Source organism: Echinops telfairi, unplaced genomic scaffold, assembly GCF_000313985.2.
Source record: "Echinops telfairi isolate 266 unplaced genomic scaffold, ASM31398v2 ScPeMD7_1;HRSCAF=3_0, whole genome shotgun sequence".
In the NCBI taxonomy this organism is placed as follows: domain Eukaryota; kingdom Metazoa; phylum Chordata; class Mammalia; order Afrosoricida; family Tenrecidae; genus Echinops; species Echinops telfairi.
In genome coordinates, this window is record NW_022103896.1 from 1,041,416 (window position 1) to 1,064,118 (window position 22,703).

Below are 22,703 nucleotides of genomic sequence, written 5' to 3' on the forward strand. Positions count from 1 at the left end.
CCCCCCCCTCCCCGCTTTTGGCGCCCGGCCTTGTTTTGTTTTATTGGGCCCTGGGGGAGGGGCACAGCTCCCAGGTCTGGTTAGCTAGCCCTGTGACCTCTGTCCCCCCTGCGAGCTGGGGGCGGGCTTGTGTGCTTTCCTGTTCCTCGAAGTCAGCAAGGTCTGCGCGGCGCGGTGTGATTTGCGGGAGATTGCCTCCACTCCCCAAGTCAGCACTTAATTGGCAAGGCGCTTGATTTAACAGCGTGGGAGCTTGCACCGGAAAAATGGCTGGGATAAATCACCGCTGACGCCGGAAAATAGATATAATCTCAACATTAACTACATTAATAGTAGCAGGAGCCGAATTAAGAAAGCCATCAAGTATCGGCAGGGGAGTCTGAATTACAGCGGCCCCCTGGGCTAGCAGACCGGCCAGGGGCGGGGTCGGGGCTGGGGCCGGGGTGGGGGTGGGCGGGCCGTGCCGGCCACGCCTTCATCCCCACCCCGTCCTGTCGGCCCCGCCTTCACCCCCTCCTCCGCCCCGCCCCACGCTGCCCTGGGTATTGAGTCCTCTGGTGGGGGGGCGTCCTTGGCCCTGCCTAGACCCGCCCGCCCAGAGGCGCGGTGTGACTTCCAACCCCGAGGAGGAGCCTGCATGGACTGGGCTGCTTCTCGGAGGAGGGGGCCTCTGTGGTTCCAGCCTGGCTATAGAAAGCGCCCCTCTATCCAGGCCGCGTTCCCGCCCTGCAGCCCTGGTCTTAGTGCGCTGCCGCCGCCGTGGAGCTGTCAGCTTACCCGTCGCTGTTGGTCTCGTGACCAGCGGCTCACTTGGACCTCTGCGCTGGGCTGGCAGCCCGTGCCTGAGAGCCCAGGGTGTGGTTGTTTCTACCAGCGTCCACCAGCGCCAGGTTTGCAGGTCTTCGATTTGCGCTGGCTGCCCCGGTGAGAAGGCAGTGGGACACAGTTGGTTGTGGGGCCCCTTGCTGTGTGCAGAACCCTGTTGGTATTTGAGTCCGACACGTCGCTGTGCACAGGAGCCTTTGGTGATGTGGGCAGCCAGATTGGCATGTCCAACCCACCAGCTGCCTTGCCAGAGAAAGATGAGGCTGGCTTGGAACCCCAGGGCTGCTGGGAGTCAGGGTACCCTCGGGGGTGGGCCTGCACTGCTTCTTCAGGCAGGGTGGGGTCTGTCCTCCTGAAGGGTAGCTGGTGAGACATCCTGCCTGTGGGTTTGTCTGTCTAGCCCCTCTTCCACCCCCACCCCCATGATTTCCTATGCCCACACCTGCTCCCTCAGCCACCTCCACCTGGGGGCCCCACTCTGACCTTTGCACAGCTTTTCTGAGGGTCACATGATAGGACCTCGGCTTGCCCTGGCGTGGTGGCACCTCCCTCTCTGGTACCTGTGACAGTCCCTTCCACGTGGAGTTCAGTGATACCAATTGTGTCCCTCCTTCTGTGGCCATCTAGTGCCCGAGGCCACGCTTCACCCCGCTATGACTTCTAATACTGTGGTTACCCCCCTGTACGCCTAGTTCCACTCCTTCATGGCCATGGGGCCACTGTGCGGCACTGGCCAGCAGGCCAGCAGCGTCTGCTACATAGGCGCTCAGCCGCCTGTCTTCGGCCCATGGTCCAGGTGCCCCTGGCCCCTGCCTGAGCCATGCGGGAAAATTCCCGGTGCCCGCTGGGAGTGGACTCATTTACTGAGGACTGCTCAGCTGTGTGAGGTGCTGCAGGCCTGTGGACCTTGTGCTGTGGCCGGGCACCCTCTGGTCTTCATGGTGGGGGCTTGTGGTGCCCTGTTTCAGAGAGCCTGTGTTGCCTGAGTTTTTCTATTACCCGAGTCTGAACACTTGCTCCTGAGGTGGGAACCTGCTCTTGCCGTCCCCCTCCCCAACGCCCCAGCAGGGCTGGGCCCACGTTGGTGCCTGTTTTCTGTGGGGAGGTACAAACACCAATAGCTTCAGCTGAAGTGGATTTTTTTAAGTGTCATTTTATGGAGAATTTTACATTCCATCTTGTTGTTTATTAGGCTCTTAAAGGGAAAGCTTGTAATACGTCCATTGATCGAAATACCGATCAGATGGATGTTCCCACATGAAACGCCAGCCCGAGGGGGGCAGCAGCAGGATACTGCACATTGCTGGATCATGTGTACCCTGGACACATCCTCCCCCTCAGCCTCCCCAGTTTCTTGCCAGGACGTCTCCGTCACATGGCTCAGCCCACCCAAGCTGGTACAGCTGCTGATAGGCAGGTGGCCCTACTGCATGTGCTCACTGAGTGGTCCCTTGGCTGCTGGGCTCCTGCCCAGATGGGCGAGGAGCCTCAGACCCTGGACAGCTGTGGCCAGGATGGCCCACAAGAGCAGCCACTCTCTGGGTGTGAAAGGCCCCCAGAATAGCAGGGTGGGGACACATGCTCTTGGGGTGTCACCGGCAGACTTGGGGGGGACCCCTCTTTGTGGTGCAGGCTCTGGGCTCAGGCAGGTGAGAAGGGACTCTATGGAGTCACGGGGCCTCAATTTCCCCTCTGAGAGGGTCTCGTACCCAAGGAGGACACACACATTGCTCCCACAGGTGCTCGAAGCTTCCCTTGGGTGGGTCCCTGGGCGGCAAGGGCATGCCTGACAGCCACCCCACCCCTATCCCCCGCCCCCAGGCCAGATGCCTCTGTTCTAGGGCCTGGGGCCAGCCCTAGGCCAAGGGCACAGACGCACGCTTGCTCATATGCACGCATGTACATGTCCCGCTGGGCAGCTCGACTGCATGTTAAGAGCAGCGGAGGACTGCTGAGGGTGGGCTGTGCGCACACATGCATACACTCAGCCTGCACACATGCCACACGGTCCCACCCCAACGTCTGCACACCCGCCATCGCGCGCGCACATGACCGTGCACACAGGCCGACCTCACACAGCCCCGCCCCCAGCCGAGCTGTGCGGGAGGGGGGGCGGCAGCGTTTCCGGTGGAAAGGCCCACTTAAGCAGTTTGGGCGGCTGTCACGGTGAGGCGGCTCAGCGCCTGACCTACTTGGGGATTCGCGGCGCCTCCTCCCTCGGGCCGAGCCTCTTCTGCTGACGCCGCATCCCTGCCCTGCTCGGCTCGCGGCTTCACAAAATCTGCTCCATTTCCTGAAAAATGCTTCCCCGCCTGTTCTGCCGGCTCCTGCCAGAGTAACTGTGGGCAGCCTGTCCTGTGTCAGGAGCCTCCCCCCTCTCCCTGCCCCCACACCTGCCGGCCAGTGTTAGTGGTCCACCCTGCAGCTGCCCTGGGCTGCCACCAGACTGGCTCACACCCACTCACCTTCCGCCCACACCCTCCTGGGGGATGCTCCAGCCCTTCCCACCCTGTCCCTGCTGCTACCCCTATGACCCTCTCCCACCTTAGCTCCCTCCCACTCCCCTGGCCCCTCCCACTCCAGCTCTGTATTAAATGCTCAGCTGAGACCCAGGGATATGCAGCCCCAGCCTGGCCTGGGAACCCCTCCTGCCCCTGCCCTGCGCCTGGCGCTCCTGACCAGCCTGGCCCTCTGCTGTGTGCCTGCATCCCCAGCTCATGTGCTGCCACGGGGTGGTGGTTCTGAGCGGGCAGCAGGGTCAACCCGCCCTGCTCCCAACTCTGGATGCCCCTGCTGGCCCTCAGGCAGGGCACCAGTCACCAGTCCAGCGCTCCAGCCCCTGGACCATGCTGTTCCAGGAGGGGGCTCCCAGTGTCCCGTGCCCACTGGTCCTGGGAACTCCCCAAGGGCATGGCTGGGAGGAGCCTGTGTGTGCCGGAATTAGTGGTCAGTGTGAGGCTCCAGGGAACTGCTGGGGTGGGGGTGTCAAGGGGTCAGGAAGGTATCTAAAATGGCTTTTACACAAAGCCACTGGCAGTGCTCTGTTGGGGGTGGGGCAGGAAGACCAAGCGGAACTTGGGTGGGGTACAGAGAGCAGGTTCTCTGGGGATCTGGCAGGATACCTGGGTGGGGCCTAGTGCTTAGTGTCTGAGCTGCCCTTGCCCTAAAGAGTCTGCACCAGGATCCCCAGGGTAGGAGTGGAACATTGAGGGGGCCTACACAAGACCCCAGGGGGTGGGGTGGGGGAAGCTCTGAGCCCTATGAGGTAAGACCTAACCTGTGCAGGGGTGTGCAGGGGCAGAGTGAGGGGACAGAGTGAGTGTCCCATTTGTGCCTTGTCTGATGGATGAGACCTTGCTGATGCAGTGCTGAGGCTGTCACCCCAGGATGTGCATGTGCACTGGTGCATGTGGGATGTATGTGAGGTGCGTGTGCACACACATACCTCACCTCACATGCACTGTGTGCACATGCAAAGTGCATGTGGGATGTATGAGGTGCATGTGCGCACATGTACAGTGCATGTGGGATGATGTGTGAGTACAAGTGAGGTGTATATAGGGCTTACATGTGTATATATATACAGGGTACGTGTGGATGCGCATGTGAGTGATGTACACTTGTTTAAATATGGAATATGGGCATACATAAAGTGTGTGTATGATTTACAGATATGTATGAATGATGTGCATCTACTATGTATATACCTGTGTATGTATGGTATGTGGTGTGTGCGTACATAACGTGAGTATGGGGTGTGTACATAAACGTGAGGTGCATGTGGAGCGTATGTGCGTACCTGTGAGGTTAGGGTAGGGCATATGTGTGTACAGGTGATGTGTGTGGGATATGTGTATGCACACAGGTGCGTGTGGGGTGTAAGTGCATACACATGAGGTGCATATGGGTGTGTGTGCTCTTGAGCTGTGTGTGTGGTATGCATGTGTGTACAAGCACGTTGCACCTGGGTGTATGCCTGTGTGTATGTGAGGGTGGGTGGGGTGGATGTGTACGCATGAAGTGTGTTGGGTGTGTACATATATGTGGGATGCACATGTGTATGTATACATGGGTGGGGTGTTTGGAGCATATGTGTGCATGCACAGGTGCATATGTTGTATGTGTATGGATACATTGGGCACATGGGGTGTGTGTGTGCATATGTGTGTGTACACATGAGATGGATGTATAGGGTGTATATGTGTCCGCTGTGCATGTGTGCTGCACTTGCATGCATGTATGCTCAGGCAAGATGCAGGTGTATGTATGCACATGTGTGAGTGTGTACACATGCATACAGCATGTGTAGAGAGTGCATGTAGTGTAGAAGTATATGTTAGCCTGCATTTGCATGTTGTGTGTTATATGTATGCATGCTCACAGGTGCTCATGCATGTCCGGGAAGGGGTTGTGAGTGAGGTTTCCAGGGCCCGGGAAGCTGAATGTGGGGTCCAGGGCCACCTCTCCCTCTTAGCTCTGGGCCCTGCCCTGGGGCACCCTCTGGTTAGAAGCCCCAATGTCCTGGGGATACCCCTCTGTCCTGGGGATGCCTGTCTGTCCTGAGGCCCTGTGGGGTGGCTGCTGGCCAGGCTTTCGACTCGGCACCTCCACCATCCAAACACTCCCACTGTGTGGACAGTTGAGCATCCCTATGCGCTGGCCTTTCAGCCGACAGAGTGGCGTCGGTCCTTGCGTTGGCGGCTCCCCACCCGTCCTTGGTGCCCCCACTGGGCTGAGGGGAGGACCAGCCCTCACCCCGTGTAGTCAAGGTTATGGTGATAAATTCTGGTTCATTGTCACTTCTATTCGGAGTAAATTGGCTGGCCGCTTTCGGGCTGAGGGAGAGATAATTTGCTGTAGTATTTCAAATGGATTAGGAATGGATTTGAAGAGAGAGTTCACGGCACCCATTACAAAGGCGAGAAAGAAGACCGTCTCAGAGTGCCGGTCCCTCCCTGCCCTTCATTATCCACGCTTAATACCTTTCCTATTTCCCCGCGCTAATGAAATTTCCTGGCGGCTTGGCCTGCGGACGGATGGGAGAAGTCTAGATCTGAGGCCCGTTGTAGAGAAGGAATTACAGGCCTGCGCTGAGAGGGCAGGCGGGCGCATGGGTCCTTGGCCCGGCGATTATCTCATTAATTTCATCCTCTATTCTCAATGCAGTTCGTTTCCAAAGGCCGTCCTTTCCATTAGGTGACAATTTACTGCAGTACTGTGACACCAGGCCCGTGAAGAGCTACAAGGCATCTGAGGGGGCAGTGCCCACCCGCCCCATGCGCCCCACGCTTGACGCCCGTTTAGCTAAAGGTGCTGCCATTGGAGCAAGATGGAGCACTAGGGACAGGGCAGTTGGGGGTAGGAGGGGGTGGCAGTGGAGGGGATGGAGGAGACCAGGCAGAGGCACCTGCCCTGCAGTCCCCCCCGGTGCCACTGTAACCCCCCCAGGCCCTTGTGTGCCCGGCTGCTCGGCATGCTGGTGTGGGTGGCTGGCACTGAGGCAAGAGGGCTGCACCACCTGCTTAACCCACTTGTCTCACTGTCTCAAGTCCAGGGGCTGTTGGGAGGGCCTGAGTTCAGCCCCGAGGCCAGGTGTCTGGCCCCAGGGTATGGGCAGGGCCAGCTCCTGCTCTGTCTCCCAGTCCCCACCCCTGAGTGTTGCTGGCATCTGGCTAGTGTCTGCCCCATTCCATTCTCTTGCCTGCGTTGTCTCATGGCTGTCTCCCCACGGCAGGGCCCAAGCCATGTCTTTGTGTGAAGACACCAGTTGTTGGGCTCGGGCTCGGCCCTCCATCATGACCTATGACAGGTGCTCGGGCTCAGGACTTCACCATGAGTTCTGGGGACACAGCCCAACCCACAGCAGAGAAGGTGGGGTGGACACAGTCACCGCAGGAAGCAGAGAAACCTGAACCACACCCACTGCCTTCCAGTCCGTTCCGTTGACAGCAGCCCTCTCGGGCCTCTGACGCTGAGTGTGTGCCCAAGCAGACAGCCTCATCCTGCGCTTGCAGAGCAGCTGGTGGACTGAACCGTCAGCCATGAGGTTAGCAGGTTAGCAGCCCAGTGCCTAGCCCTGAGCAGCACAGGGCTCCTTCGTTGGTGTGTGCATCGGAGACTAATGGAGCGGCAGACCCTTGAGACAGGGAGCCCTGTAGGCTCAGGAGTGGGGTGTGGGGCTGCTAACTGCAAGCTCAGCGATGGCAAATCACCTGCTGCTCTGTGCGAGAAACCCGGGCGCTCCATTCCCCTAGAGTTACAGTCTCAGAAACCCACAGGGTCACCAAGGAGTTGGCATCTAGTCAGTGGCAGGGATGTGGGAATTTTGGGGGGGTGGGGTTTGGTCCTTGAGACGTGCCTCCTAGCTGAGTGGACTAGGTATGAGGGACCACACCAGGGCCTGGGGCTGGCAGGGGACAGTGGGATGGGCAACAGTGAGTGGGGGTGAGAGAGCGGAGCCACTGCACCTGGGGTGGCAGCTGTGAGCTTGGTGGTGGCTCAGGCTGGTGACCCGAGTGCCTCCAGACCTGATAGCTTCTCGTAGTTCTCTCGCATGGTTTTAGCAAACAGAGAAGGCTGAAGTCAAGCCCAGGGGAGAGGTCCACTCCACACCTGTGGGCCTAGGGACCTCAGAGACTGGCATGTGCCATGGCATCAGCTGTCCCCTCAGTCTAGGAGGTTCTCAGTTCAGGGAGCCCTCCGTCTCTGATGGCATCAACTTCAACAAGGGGCTGCAAGCCACACACAGCACGGTGCCCGGCATTGGATCAGGCTGTGCCTCGAGTGAGGGTGGTGCTTCCCAGTGTACATTGAGGGCCAGGAGATTGTTAGCTCACATCTCTGTAGAACTGCCCACCACGCCCATGGAACTTTCTAGCTGCCGAGAATGACTGTGCAGCCACGTGGACACGCATTGTGGGGGACACAATTCAGTCTGTGAGACAATGCTACAGAATGGGGCTGGGGCCCCGCACTGCCCTCAGGGCCGGCGAGTAGGAGCAGGATTCCCTTAGACCCCCACCCCCTGCTTGGCCCTCCCTCCAATTCTGGGGCACAGGCTGTCCCCTATGAGTCCTCAAGGGCCCACAGAGGTTACCCAGCTCACACACAGATGGACCACACCTGTTTCTGTTTCTGGTGCTCACTGCAGGAGGGGCCCTTTGGCCCACCACTCTGCCCTCCTGAGCTACGCCCCTCCACGCCCAGCTATGCTGACCAGCTGGTAGCATTGGGGATCTGTGTGCCTCTGGAGGGGGACCTCAGCACAGTACCTGAGCCAGAGTACTGTGGCCTGTGAGACCCCAGGGACATGGCACCTGTAGCATCCCACACACACCTTGACCCTCCCGGGGCAGGAAGGGAGTCTGCCAGCACACAGCCTGATTGCCCTGCCTCTGCCCAGGGACCCCGTACCCAGCAGCGGCCCCTCAGGTTGTCAGGATGGGACTGCCCACCAGCCCCCAGCTGACGTCCACTCAAGGGTGTCCTCAGCCTGGTGGGTGGGTGTAGTAACACCACCTGGGGCTGCAACACCTGGTATGAGGTGCTGGCAGGGGTGGGCTGAGTCTTTCCCCAGCTGACCACTGTCTGTCTGGCCTTTCCTGTTGTCCTGTACTCTCAGGTCCCTGGTGCTGAATCGCCTGCGCCCAGCAAGCACCGGGGCGGGGAAAGCCCCACCCAGCACGCCCCAGTGGCGGAACAAGGGCTACCGGTGCATCGGAGGGGTCCTCTACCGGGTGTCGGCTAACAAGCTCTCCAGGACCTCGGGCCTCCGTGCAGGTGAGGGCTGAACAGTGGGGGTGGGGTGCTGACCTGGCAGAGCAGCCACGGCAGGTCAGGGCTGGGTCTCGGGAAGGAGTGCCACCGGACATGTCTTTCTCCCCGCCCCCTGGGGCCCCTCACGCCTGCTGGCCAGGTTAGCCTGGTGCCCAAAGAGCCTTTCTTGGGGTCTCTCCATAGGAGCCACAGCCCAGCCAGCCTGAAAGTCCTTCTGACCACATGTGGGCCTGGGACTAACCCAGTGGGCGGGTTTCTGGGTCCCCATGGTCCAGCTGGCTCAGAAGGCCCTTGGGGATGGGGGTACAGATGGCCTGGGGCATCCCTCTCCCCATGTGAGGCCCTCGCTGTCGACGGTGCCAGGGTCGGTAACAGCCCACCCTGCACACCTGGCCCTGCACTGCTGTAATCGCTACGTTGCCCCTGGCTGCCTGTGCTGCAGCAGCTCAGGAGCTGGGGGAGAGGAGGGGTGTTGCTGCAGTGACTGTACAAACTACAGGAAGAGGACGTGTGTTTCCATCTAGGCCCACCCACCCTCATCAGGAGCCCTTTCCCAGACTGATTGGGCTCCCAAGGAGGGTGGTGACCTGGCCTTCTCTGCACAGATGCCGTGTGAGTCCCCAGCGGCTGCACTGGCCAGTGTCAGCCAGTGACCACATGCCAGCCCAGGGGAGCCTGTGACCATTGTCTTCTGGGCCCTAGGCTGGGCTGTCCTGGAGGAGGAACAGGGGCAGACTAGCTCAAACCCTCTGTGCTGGTGTGTGTGGCAGCCCGGCTCCCATGTCCTCCGTCAGCACTGTGGCTTGGCCACCCGAGAGGCCTCTCTGGGGAGCTTGCACTCTTGGGTGGCGTGGGGCATGCAGGAGAGGGAGGGGAGGTCCTGCAGCAGGGAAGACTGTAGGGTGGTTGGGATCCTCGGGGAGGGGTAGGTGGGTCTATGACAGGGTAGGCCCTGTTGGGGAGGGGGAGAACATAGGGCTGCTAGGGAGGGAATGGGGGCATGTCCTGGGAGCAGGGGGGATGGCCCTGGCAGGGTGGGTGTGAGGGTAGAGGAATGGACAGGGGGTGGGGAGGGAGGGAGCCCCAGGAGGGAAGGTGGATGTGTGTGTGGGGGGTCCTGGGAGGAGCGCCATTGGACCTGCTCTTGGTGTCTGTGGTGGTGATCGAAGTCTGTGGGGAGCAGGCTGGGAGCTGAGTGCTGGCCGAGCCTCCCTGTAACCGCCCCTGGTGTTCCAGGGCTCCCAGCTTGCTCCAGGCACGTGGGTTCCACTCCCCGCACATCAAGCTCTTCGGAGCCCTGAGTGACACACTCATAGGACGTGATGCTTGGCAGGAGGTGGGGTGTGACATCTCCCTGGCGGTCATGTCCCCGTGCCCCCACTGTCCGGCCTTCTCCATCTGGGCTGTGCGGTGGGTGAGGCTGAGGTGGGGACACCTGGCAGGATGTCTGAGGGCACCAAGGACCCTTCTAGCTTGTTTCCTTCTAGGCCAACTGCCCACATGGCTCTGGGGAGGGAGCCCTGGGCCCTGGATGCTGGCTTCCTCGAGCCCCTCCTGCAGGCCCTTCCTTCCCGGGGCTCTAGGCTCATTGGTGGCCCCTGGACACCCATAGGCTCTCCAGTGGAGCAGAGCACCCAGGCCCCTTCTGTGCCCCCAGAGGCCCAGCCCTGCATGTTCTGGGTGAGGTCTCCCCACCCAGCGACTGATTGCAGGGTCAATATGAGGGCCACACAAGATGGACCTCTGTCACCACCTCACCCTGCTGTCACCCAAGGAGAGGAGCCCTGTGGGCAGTGGTGGTGTGGAGGGCCTAGAAGGGGACTGTCCCAGCAGGCTCTGGCCTGAGGGGCAGCTCTTCCTCCAGCCAGCCAGTCATTTGGGCTGAGCCAGTCTGTCTCTTCTGGCTCCCATCACTGCCGCCTCTTCTCAGCCATTCCACATGCACATTGCCACCTTCCAGCACTGTCTGGTGCCTGTCAGCCCCCACTACCACCTTCCTGTGTCCCATGCTGTCAACCCTGCCCCACCTGCAATGCAGAGCAGACAGGGAAGGGCCACCCTCACCCTTTTGGTCCTCACAGGCAGGTGAGCAGCACCTGGGCTCCTGCCAGGAGCAGGTAGCGCTATGGTGCCCCAGGGGACAGCCTGGAAAAACCATGCTGTCCACATGGTTGTCCACACAGGCTGGCATACAGGTGTTCTCTGCCCTCCCCAGGAGCCTGGGCCCTGCTCCCCCACCTGCAGCCCCCACCGTCCCTAGGGTGGTTGGTCTGAGGGTGAGGAGGTAGGTGGACACCACCTGCCACAGGCCTGGGGCTCAGAGATGCCGGGTACTACAGGTGTGTGGGTGGGAGCAGATCCAGCTGGTCTGAGTGTGTGGGCTGTCAGCCTGTTGTGTGATGGGCTGGCCCTGAGGCACTTTGTGATCTAGGGTGGGGAGCCACCTGGGGGCTCTAGCACTAGGTCCCCTGAAGGGGCAGGACTGCCCCAGGGCAGCTCGGTCGCCCATCTTACCAGCTGTGGCCTGTAGGGAATCTGGTTTGTATGAGAAAGGGGGCGGGTGGGCCTTGCTGCCGCCTCACTCACCCACAGGGTGCTCACGCAGCCTGCCAACCGGCCGGCCATGGACATCTGCATGACCCATGCTCCCGCCTTCCGTGTTGTGCTGTGCCCACCTGGGACAGGGCTCCTTCTGCTGCATGGGCTTTGAGGGTTGTTCATGACCTTGGCATGGAAGTCCTGCCCTGGAGCACGTGGCCACCAGTGCAGGGCTCTGCCCGGTGTCCTCCCACGTGCCCTAGCTTAAAGTGGGGCTTGGCACAAGGAGGCAGGCACAGTGCGGAGTGGCCGAATGCAAGGGCTTGTCACTTCCCAGTCTCAGGGGTGGCTGATGGGACCTAGAGGACAGGGCTGGGCCTGATGCCTTTGGACCCGCCAGCCGCTCCCTGGGGGAAAGACAAGCATTCTGCTCCCATAAAGTGTTATGGCCTGGGAAGCCCGCAGGGGCAGTTCTGCCCTGCCTGCAGCGTCCTCACAGGGCCACCGTGAGTGGAATCCACTCGACGCAGGAGTGAGCCTTGAGGTTGAGCCCACGGGGGCTGGACACAGACTGAGGGCCCTGGAGGCAGCCAGAGGTCATCAGGAAGGCCTTGGCCACTGGGCGGGACAACACGTGGAAGCCCAGGATCTGGGGAGCTAGGTGTCATGGGGTGGCAGCCTGGCCATGGGCTTGGCTTGACCAGATCCCTCCCTTCACAGGCCGCTGGGAGCCAGCCAGCAGCTCCAGCCGCTCCCTGGCCAGGTAGGCACCTGGAGTGGGGTCGAGGGTGAGGGGGCGCCCCTTTGCCCGGGCTCACGCGCCCCTCCCTGTGTGCAGCAGGGCCGTGCAGCGCAGCCTGGCCATCCTCCGCCAGGCCCGGCAGAAGAGGAGGGAGCCTCGGGCAGAGTACTGCACCTACTACAACCGCTTTGGTCGCTGCAGCCGCGGGGAGCATTGTCCCTACATCCATGACCCTGAGAAGGTCGCTGTGTGCACCAGGTGCCTCCCTCCCCAGCCTGCCCTCATCCCTCCCCTCCCTCCCCTCGGTACCCATCCCAGCCTCTCATCCCCTGCCCCTCCTCACCACAGGTTCCTCCGGGGCACCTGCAAGAAGACAGATGGGACCTGCCCCTTCTCCCACCACGTCTCCAAAGACAAGGTCAGTGCCTCCCCAGCCCCCTCCCCCTCCTCTCCCACTCCCACCCTCCCCCAGCAGCCTGCCTGCACCCCATGGGGTCAGCGACTCCCCTGCACTTGCAGCAGGTGGGGTCATCCAGAGAGCTGAGCTTTGAACCTGGGCTCCCTGGGTGAGGGGTGTGGGCCCCAGTGACTGCACCCCTGGGCCATCTGATGACCTCTGCGGCCAGAGGGGCGGCCCTGGAAGGCCAGAGGCTGCTGCTGCTCCGACAGCTTTTCCCCTTGAGGAGCTTGAGGAGAATCAGCATTTTTCTCCCTAATCAAGCGGCCGCAGAGCTCCGCTGCGAGCCATTTGGAGGCTCACGTCGAGTTCCGGGTTCATTAGCCGCGGCTCCAGCGGCACATCGCGTGGGCTGACTGAATGTTATTGTTATTTGTGTGGCCGGGGTGGGTGCGAACGAGGTTAATTGAAACGAGAGCCGGTTTCCTCTCCATAATGGCCCCACTCCGACAGCAGGAGGGGCCCCCGCGGGGGAGGGGGTCGGCGTTATTGCCCCTTTTTATTAGCGCTAATTTGGGCTCTATATCAAAAAGCGTATTAAGGGAACCGCCAGCAGGCGCCTGCCCGCTCCCCTCGTGGCCTCCGTTACCAGACAATTAAAACGCGGCCGCAAATCGCCCTTTGTACTTTTGCCTCCCCGCCCCTGGCCCCCGTGCACGACCCCCCTCCCACCCACACTGCCCCTCCTGAGCTGGGGTGGACAGGGGACCACCGGACCAGGGCCCCTACCCGCGGTGCTGATGCCAGGGGCCCTTGGGTTATGGAGGGGCGGGGCAGGGGCAGAGGCAGAGACCCTCACACAGCTGGCCCCTCTCTGGGGCCTGGGTCTGCGAGGGTTGGCGAATGGGGAACCCCGTGCTGGCAGGCTGGGCCCTTTTTCAGAGGTCAGGCCCAGAAAGGTGTCTGGGGGGACCTGAGCCCTGTGGAAACTGCCCAGGCTGGTTCTCCCCCTGAGCTGGCAGCAGCCTGGTCCTGGGGTGCAAGTTGTGTGGGGTGGTGGCCTCACTCCCGCATGTCAGTCTGTCCCACATACCTGTGTGAGGGTCCCTCTCACCCCTGTGTAACACCCCCTTGCCCTCCCCATGTGTACACCCCTCCCCCATGTAACACAACATCCCTCCCCCCGTGTAACACCCTCCCCCCTGTAACACCCCTCCCTACCTGCTGTGTAACCCCCTTCCCCTGTGTAACACTCCCTCGCCCCTGTGTAACACCCCTCCTTTCATGTAATGCCCTTCCCCCACTGTAACACCTCTCCCCCGTGTACCTCCCCTCCCCCAGATGCCAGTGTGCTCCTATTTCCTGAAGGGGATCTGCAGCAACAGCAACTGTCCGTATAGCCACGTCTACGTATCCCGCAAGGCCGAGGTCTGCAAGGACTTCCTCCAGGGCTACTGCCCACTGGGCAGTAAGGTGAGGGCCCTGACAGACCAATGGGGCGGGGTGGGGGTGGGGGTGGGGGTGGGGGTGGGCCGGTGGATGGACTTTGAGCTTGGCCCTATCTTCCCCACCTCTCACATGAATGGAGGGGCTTGGGAAGGGACAGGGTACAGGAGAGGGACCCCAGGGCCGGGGGTAGCAACTGGGGAACATGAACAACCCTTGTTGACAAGCCAGGACCTGCCCCCTAAATTTCTACTCCTGGCTGGGAACCAAGGGGCCAAGGGAAGAGGCTGTGGCCAGGGTGTGTGCTGGGTGCCTGTTGCAGGGAGGGCTGCTCGGGCTGGCAGGGCAGGCGGACCTCCCAGCTGTGAGTGAGAGGAGACGATGGGGCTGGAGGTCTGCCACCCTGAGAGGCCTGCTGAGAGTTGGAGAGGCTGTCTGTGTGCTGCCCAGCTGGCTGACCCTCCCATTGGAGGGTGGGGCGACCTCAGACCCCAGCCCAGGTGAGGGGCCCTGGGACTGAGGCCTGGGATCATTCCCATACAATATTCCCTTTGAAACAAAAATGCCTCTGAGGAAGTGCTTACTGCGTCCCTTTTGGCGTGTTGGCGTGGCGTGTGCCCCCCCCACCCCACCCCACGTGATGGGTAGCAGCTTGTAATTATATATGGGAAAGCGCTGAGCACGCCAGATCCCTCCCAGGCTGGCAAGGGTTAAGTTAACTGTGTTCTCTAAATAATAAGAAAAGTGCTGAGTCATCATGCTGGCATGTGAAGTGGAAGTCCTCAGAGGGGCCCCAGAGAGTTTAGAATATTCCACCGAATCAAGTGAAATTGGTAACCCTGCCTGGCAGAGCGGGCCTGTCACAGTGCCTGGCTGCTTGCCTCCCTGTGGAGACCTCCCCGGCCGGCCACCCCCTACTGACGCCTGTCCACACCATACTGCGGACACTGTCCCAGCCTTCCTGGAATTCCTGTGTGGCTAGCTGTGTCCACGGTCATTTAAAAAGAAAGGTGGGGGCATTTTCACGATGAGTGGGAGAGGCCCTGTTCAGGGGCCTCTGGTTGTCCTCCCGCATGCTCTGACCATGTCTCTGGCCAGGGTCCTTGCTCCAGCCCGGGGCCAGTTTCCAGGCTGGGATGCCCCCCACGCACAGCTCTGATGGAGGCAGGCAGGACTTCTGTGCCCCCTGAGGTCACTGCTGCCAGCTTTGCCTGGGGTGTCTGTTTTGTCAGACAGAGCCCCTCTGTGTCCCCCTGTGGGGTGGGCTCAGGAAGCCTCCCACCCCAGATCCCAGGCACGCTCACACACCTGGTGTGCCCGCTTGGTGGGACCAGCCTTGCGCTGCCAGAACCCTGACAAATTCATCTGTGCCTCAGTGCCCCCTTGAGGGAAAGGTGCTGTTTTAGACGAAGCTCCCTGGTAGGTGGCCGTGAGGATTCACAGGACAGCACTGGGAACCGGCACCTGGGGAGGCTCTTTTCCTGGTATGAGGTAGGGCCTAATTTGTCCCTGTCAGTGAATGCTTGCCCCTTTCCCCGCCAGCTGTCCTCTGTTGATTGGCTTTGCTGCTTGAAACTCAGAACGTTATTCAGGGCATAGTTTACACGCCATTCGAGCATCATGCAGTACGAGGGGCTGGGAATGGCTGACAGAAAAGCCTGTCCTCTTCATCCGCCATTTCCGCTTTCATGGGTGGCCGTCGGGTCTGACGCTGGCATTGTCATTCTCTGCTCCTGCATGCACCACGGGGCGCCCCCGCCCTGGCAGTGGTGAGTTATGCTGCCACTGGCACTTACTACACATGGACAGAGGTTTCCTCTGGGCACGTGTCCTGTGATGACCAAGGTGGCACCATTTGGGGAGCTGTCAGACTGCTCTTGAATAACTCAGCCTCAGCATCTCTGCAGGTCTAAGGACGACTGCAGGCTTTCATGGCCACACTGGCCAGCACTGGCTGTAGCTACAGCCTTTGGACTGTAAGGTAGCCTTTCTGGTGGTGTTCAGTGCTCTTCCTGTGGCTTTATTTCACACGCCCCCAATGGCCGACCAGAGGAGCCCTGGTGCTGCTGTGTTGGACTACGAACTGTCAGGTCATAGGTTCAGACCCTCTGGTCACTCCACAGGACGGTGAAAGGTCTGCTTCCACAAACACTTGGTCTGCAAACCCTTCTGTTAGCCTCCCTATAAGTTGGCGTCGACTGGCTAGCAGTGGATTGTTTTGGACTGGAATGCTGTGCTCTGATGTGCTTCGGAATTATTTCTCCATTTTGTGTAACACCTATTCAGATCCTTGGTCCATTTTTAAATGGGAATATTTGTCCTCTCATTGACTGGTCGGTGTTCTTCCTCTCTTATTTTTTAGAAGAAATGGGGTGGGGTGGGCATGCTTTCTTCTGTAAACATTTGGTAGAATTCATCGGCGAAGCCCGTCCTGTCAGTGGCCCCGCAGGCTGTGCTGGCCTGACAGTGGGGGCAGTGTGAGCTCGTCCATCTGGCCAGGGGTGTCCTCTTCCTGCAGATGCTCTACTCTGTGCATGCACGATGTTCTTTTCCAGGGCAGCCATTTGACCAATCCTGGACTTTCTTTTGTGGAAAGTTCCACCTTTTGGTTTTTGTTACAGTTTCGATCTTTTGTTATGTCTGCTCAGCTTTTCTCCTCCTGGAGTCAGTGTCCGTAAGCGTGTCTTTCTGGGGGTTTGTCCGTGTCATCTAGGTCGTCTGGTTTTTTCACACGCAGCTGTTCATGGTGTTTCTCTACTGCCGAGTTGGGAATGTTGTCTCATTTTTCGTTTCTGATTTCCTTAATTTGAGACTTCTGTCTCTCCACCCTTGGTCAGTCTTATGAGAGATTTGCCAATTTTGTCGATCACTTTTAAAGATCAAACTTTTTGTTGAATTTTGCTAGTTTTTCTCTTTTCTTGTTCCCCCTGCTGTAATCCTTATTGTGTTCTTCCTGCTTGCTTTGGATTTAGTCTGCTGGTTTCCCAATGTCTTAAGGTAGAAGTTTTGGTTGTTTGTTTAAGATCTTTTTTTTAATCGTTTTATTGGGGCTCTTACAACTCTTGTTGCAATCCATATATCAGTTGTATCTGACATATTTGTACAAATATTGCCATCGTTCTTTTCTATACATTTACTTTCCATTGAGCCGTTGGGGCCAGGCCCTACCCGGCCCCCCCCCCCCCACCAGTTTAAGATCTTTTTAATGTCAGCATTTATAGGTATACATTTTCCTATAGACACTGCTTTAGCTGCATCCCATACATTTTGGTAGATTGTATCTTCTCCATTCAGTTAAAATATTTGATAATCTTAGTGATTTCTTTTTTGGCCCATTATGTTATTTACTAGAGTGTTGTTCAATTTCCCAATTTTATTCTTGTTATTAATTTGTATGTTTACTTTGTAATTTGGTAATACCTTCTGCAAGATTTCAGTTCAGTTAAATTTATTGAGACTTGTTTTGCAATAAAGTCTAGTTCATAGTCTTTTCTGGAAAATGTTCCACATGAATTTGAGAAAATGAAGTACGCTGCTGGCTTGTGGTATTCTTCTAGATCCTTACTTTTTGAAAGAAAGAGATTTGAAGTCTTCAACTTTTGTGATTGAATCTCCCCCTTTAGTACTGTCTGCCTTCTGCTTCACATATTTTGGCCTCTCTTGTTAGGTTACAACAGCCATGGGTCACCCTGCTATTAAATGCCCTTCTTTATCTCTCATTTAAAAAATTAAGGCTGTTTTGTCTGATATTAATATGGCTACTTCATCATTGTTGTTTCTGCAATATATCTTTTCCCCCATTTTTACTTTGATACCTGTATCTTAGCCCCCAAAGTAACAGCCTTGCTTTTCCATACTTTAAGGAGGTCTCCTGAAACAGATTTACCCAGTGCCACATGGCTTTGGAGCTCCTTGGTGCATCCGTGAACATTGATCGTGGATCCCGTCTTTGACAACGGCAACCTTTTCTCCATTGATCATGATGGTGCCTCTTGGTCTAGCTGTTAGGGTTTTGCTTTTCTTGACATTGAGCATGAATCCACGTGTTCCTGGCAGCTGCTATATAGCTAGTGAGGTGTAGAGACAGTACTCTTACAGAGCTCTCCTTCCTCGCCCTGGTTTTGTGTTATTACTGCCACACACCCGGCAGTGCCTTCCGAGGATCGTGTGCATATCTGAGTATCTACTGAAGACACAGGAGAAGATCGCCACCTGTGACGGCAGACGGCACGACGGTGCTTGCTGAAAGGGCAGCAGGCCTGCAGTACCTGCTGCCGCAGCCCCGGTCTGGATCACCCTCAGCATGAAGAAAACAAGTCCTCGCACGGACCTGTCAGCCACCCCGGGACAGACAGAGGACACCGGGGAAACGGCGTCAGAGATGGGCAAGGGCTGGGGCCTGGCTAGTCACCCCGGGACAGACAGAGGACACCAGGGAAACGGCGTCAGAGATGGGCAAGGGCTGGGGCCTGGCTAGTCACCCCGGGACAGACAGAGGACACCAGGGAAACGGCGTCAGAGATGGGCGAGGGCTGGGGCCTGGCTAGTCACCGTGCAGACCTCGTCTCCATGTCAGGGCATGGTGCCCCTGGCCCAGACCAGGGGAGTCTCAGTCGCCTCGTGTGCGTGGGGAAGCAGGACGACGGAGAAGAAAGTCTTTGAGTGTTGGGCACCATGGTCTCAGAGCCCCGGTGGCTTCGCAGGTTACACGTTGGATTGCAGCCACACATGGACAGTGCGAATCCTCAGGAAACACATGAGCTCTCCACTAGCCTTTTCTCCTGCCCGTAGGGATGCTATGAGTAACATCGACTCAGAGAGAGAGAGAGAGAGAGAGCAAGAGCGAGCAATGGCCTAGAAGAAAACAGACAAAGTTGTCTTGGCAAAAGTCCAGCCAGAATGCGCCCCAGGGGCTCGGACGGCGACCCTCGGTCTCCTGTACTTTGGACGTGCTGTCAGGGAGGACCAGTTTAGTAGAGGGTCAAGTAGAGGGTCAGCGAGAAAGAGGTGGCTCTCGACAGGACAGGCACAGTGGCTGCAACGATAGGGCATCCCTCGTGAGGCGGACACGGGGCTGGGTAGAGCCCAGCTCAGCTTCTCCTGGGGTCGGTCACCGTGGTGGGAGCCAACTGGCGACTCCGGACGGCGGGAGAATGGAAAGCTCCGTGTGGCTGCAGAGTTCACTACGTTCGCCATCCTCCTCCCTCGTTCCTGGGGCCTGGGTCACCACCAGCTGCTGTTGCTGCGCACCAGCACAGCTCTGCGGCCCTCCCCATCTTCGCCTCATGGTCCCCGACCTCGTCCACCGTGGCATTGCTCTGCATAGTGTTTTGCGTCACGATGCTTCAGGTCCATGCAGCGATGAGGGAGAGAAATGTGCATTCACACCGCCTTTCGTAATTGCATAGTGACCTTTCCCACAGACACAGTTTGTGTCTCCTGTCAACCCGTTGTTGCCTGGGGCCACTGGCTTTCAGTCTGAAGGACCTGCTGTGCTCCTTCTGGCCAGGTAGGTCTGAGAGCAACAGGTTCCGGTTTTGTTTGTGTGGACACGGCTTTGCTCGTCCACTTCCTTTGGAAGGCACCTCTGCTGCCTGTGAGAGTCTTTGTGGACTGGACGCCTCTGGCACCTTGGCTGCCATGTCTGTAACTTGAGACGGCGGCTGTGAAGCTTACCAGGGTCCCATTGCATCCACTTCACTGTTTTCCTTACTGCGTTCACAATTGTCTCCTTGTCTTTGGCATTCAGCATTATTTCTGAGAGAGACCTGGGCATAGAATTCTGCATTTATCCCACTTGGAGTTCATTAAACTTCTTGGAGCTGTAGTAAGATGACTGTTGTTTTTCAGAAATTTTGGTCAAATGTCAGCGGTTATTTAATCTTTGTTTTCCCGCTCCCTTTCGGACCTGCGCGCCTGTGGGTTCACGGAGGGCGCCCTGTGCTTCTCTAGGTGGGGCTCACGGTGCCATCACTGCCCTTTCTCAGCATGCTTCTGCTGGGCTCTGCATTTACTATTTCATGTGCCAACTCAGTGTGTATTACTTTTAATAAATCACTGTATCGAGCACATTTGTACATCTGTTGCCATCATCTTCTCCAAAGCATTCTTTCTACAGAGCCCTTGGTATCAGCTCCTCACTTTCCCCTCCCTCCACCCGTGTGAGCCCTTGATAACTGAGCCATTATGTTCATTTCCATGTACGACACCCTCTGCTTTCTGCCTTCGCCTGCGTTTCTGTTGTTTGCCCCGGGCCGAGAGGCAGTATCATTGCGATCGATCCCCCTTCTCCTCGCCCTCCTCTCCCCTTCCCTCTACAATTTAGGTCTCTTATCAGGTCTCTCCAATGGACTGTTTTTCTTTGTAAGCAGCTGCCCTGGCCCATAACCCACATATCCTATAATTCAGTCGTTTACTCCCACCGAGAAGAACAGCACAGTCAGTCACCACCACAATCTGTTTTAGAGCATTTTCCTCTTTCTTGCACTCACTGTTAGCTCCCCTGCCCCCTCACTTTCCAGAGTCTCTGTTTGGCTCTTGGTCAGTATGATATCTCCCTTGATGAAACATGGCCTTCATACTTTACTTCTTCTTATTTCTTTTTCTTTTTTTTGCAAATATTAAATTTTATGTAGCCGGAGAAGCTTTTGCTTGTTCTAAATAAGTATGTGTCAGGATCCAGTTCAACGTATGCAGCATAAGTAGCTCTTCCATAGAGCTCTTCCATATTGTCACAAGTTGGCAGTGTGTGCACTCTTTGACATAGCCGATAGACACAAAGAATGTGTAGATGAATAATACAGAAATGTTCACACGCAGGAGAGATTCCTTCCCACTCATGGTTTAGTGAAGCTTCCATGTCCATGGGTGCTAGCTGATTGGCTAGTTTCTTTCTTTTTTCTCTTTTAAATCATTTTATTGGGAGCTCATACAGTTCTTATCACACTCCATACATACATCCATTGTGTCAAGCACATTTGTACATTTGTTGCCATCATCATTCTCAAAACATTTCCTTTCTACTTGAGCCCTTGATATCAGATCATCATTTTTCCCACTCCCCCCTCCCTCATGAACCCTTGATGATTTATAAATTATTATTATTTTGTCATGTCTTACACTGTCTGATGTCTCCCTTCACCCACTTTTCTGTTGTCTGTCCCCCAGGGAGGAGGTTATATGTACATACTTCTTTAGACAGGATTTTTTTTTCCCTGTAGAAACAATCCTATCATTTCAAATAATGATAGCTTTCTTTTTCCTTTGAGTCTGAATGCTTTTTATTCTTTCTTTTTTTGCTTCTTCCAGCACTGATGCTAGTACACACACCAGGCAAAGTGTGTGGCCATGCCTCCAGACTTTCCCCTTGACCTGTTATGCTTTCTGGAAGGTTCTCTGGGGAACCTCTTTCTTCCAGGCCAGGGAACCCTTCTATCACAAGTTTGCTAAGTGGTCTCTGGGTGAGCTCGTGCCTTTGGGTGGATGGTGAAGACACAACACTTTCTTTCACATCTCATGGGGTGGTGCCTCAGAAAGGCCCCTCTTTCTGCCAGGTAATGTGCTGATGTCTGTCCACCGATTTCATGACATGAAACCCACCTTGCCCTCCTGAGGTGGACCCAGCCCCACCTGGTGTTCAAGGCCTTCGTAAAGCCCCTTTTCCTCTCAGTCCATTCCCCGGGCTCCGGGATGCTCCCTCCCACTGGTGGTCGTCATGGCAGAGCTGGCTGGGCTGGGACCTCTGCCTCCCTGCGCGCTGCACAGACTGCCCTGGGGGCCCTTATCACGGTCTTGGCCAGGCTTTGGCTTTGACTTTGGCCTCACGATGCTGCTGGCCTGTCAGCTGACGTCAGAAGCTCTCTGTTTGTCTGTCTGAGGACAGTGTGGGATGGGGACTCTACGTTTTGGGACAGTAAACCGAAGGAGCTGGGGCTGCCTTTAGTTTTGTCAATACGGATTGCAATTCCTCGGTGGTTATGGGAACATTCCAGTTTATTTTTTGTCTTACCTGCCGACCCCTCCCCTACATTTGGTCAAGTTCACCAGTGTTTCCACATTTACTGGCATAAAGCTTGTTCTTCCTGTCATCTTGATGGGCACCCGATGGAGCAGGCTGAGCTCTGGGCTGCTAACGATGAGGTCGGCGGTTCAGACTCACAAACAGCTGTTCAGGAGAGAGATGAGGTGGTCTGCTCCCGTCATGGTCCGCAGGCTGGGAAACCCCGTGGGGCAGTGGTGCTCGGTCCTGTGGGTCCCCGTGAGTTGGAACCGGCTGACAGCGGTGGGTTTGGTGTATCGTTTTCCTGCCTCCAGTCGTGTCACTCCTCCCGCCGTCGTATGGGTCCCTTCCCTCTAGTTCTGGGCTGCAGTCTTCCCGGGTGAATTTAGATTTATTAACATTTTCCAAAAACCAGTATTTGGCTCCCTTGATATCTACTGTATTTTTGCCTTTTCACTCATTTCTGCTTGGGTTTTACCCTCTCTGTCTTCTCTGGGTGTGTTCCACCGTTCCCTCGAGTTCTTTTATTTTTTTTATTTATTTTTTTTTTATTTTTAAGGCACAGTCTTTTAAAAAAATCATTTTATTGAGGGTTTGTATACTTCTTGTCACAATCCATACATACATACAAATATACATGTATCACACATATTTGTACGTTTGTTGCCATCATCATTCTCTAAACATTTGCTTTCTGCTTGAACCCTTGGCATCAGCTCCTCACTTTTTCTCCTCCCTCCCTGCATTCCCTCCCTCATGAACCCTTGATAATTTATAAACTATTATTATTATGTCATGTCTTACACTGCCCGATGTCTCCCTTCACCCACCTTTCAGTTATACATCCTCCAGGGAGGGGTTACATGGAGATCATTGAGATAGTTACAGTTTATTGTGCCAACCTGGCCGATAAACACATGTGGGGTTAACTGAAGGGCAGAGAGATAAATGGCTCGGTGAGCCTCGCCTTTCTAGTTCTC

At 56.9% G+C, this 22,703-nt stretch overlaps 1 protein-coding gene across 2 annotated transcripts in view; it reads left to right on the top strand.

Annotated features, from left to right (window-relative positions):
- ZC3H3 (zinc finger CCCH-type containing 3) overlaps positions 1 to 22,703 on the top strand; it is a 52,279-nt gene that overhangs the window by 22,341 nt on the left and 7,235 nt on the right. The window contains exons 5-9 of one of the 2 annotated variants that reach the window (XM_045297946.1): positions 8,447 to 8,604; positions 11,860 to 11,902; positions 11,978 to 12,139; positions 12,230 to 12,299; positions 13,620 to 13,751. In XM_045297946.1, the coding sequence (XP_045153881.1) occupies positions 8,447 to 8,604; positions 11,860 to 11,902; positions 11,978 to 12,139; positions 12,230 to 12,299; positions 13,620 to 13,751 (565 nt within the window). The remainder of the gene's footprint in view (positions 1 to 8,446; positions 8,605 to 11,859; positions 11,903 to 11,977; positions 12,140 to 12,229; positions 12,300 to 13,619; positions 13,752 to 22,703) is intronic. The other variant, XM_045297972.1, reaches the window with a different exon arrangement.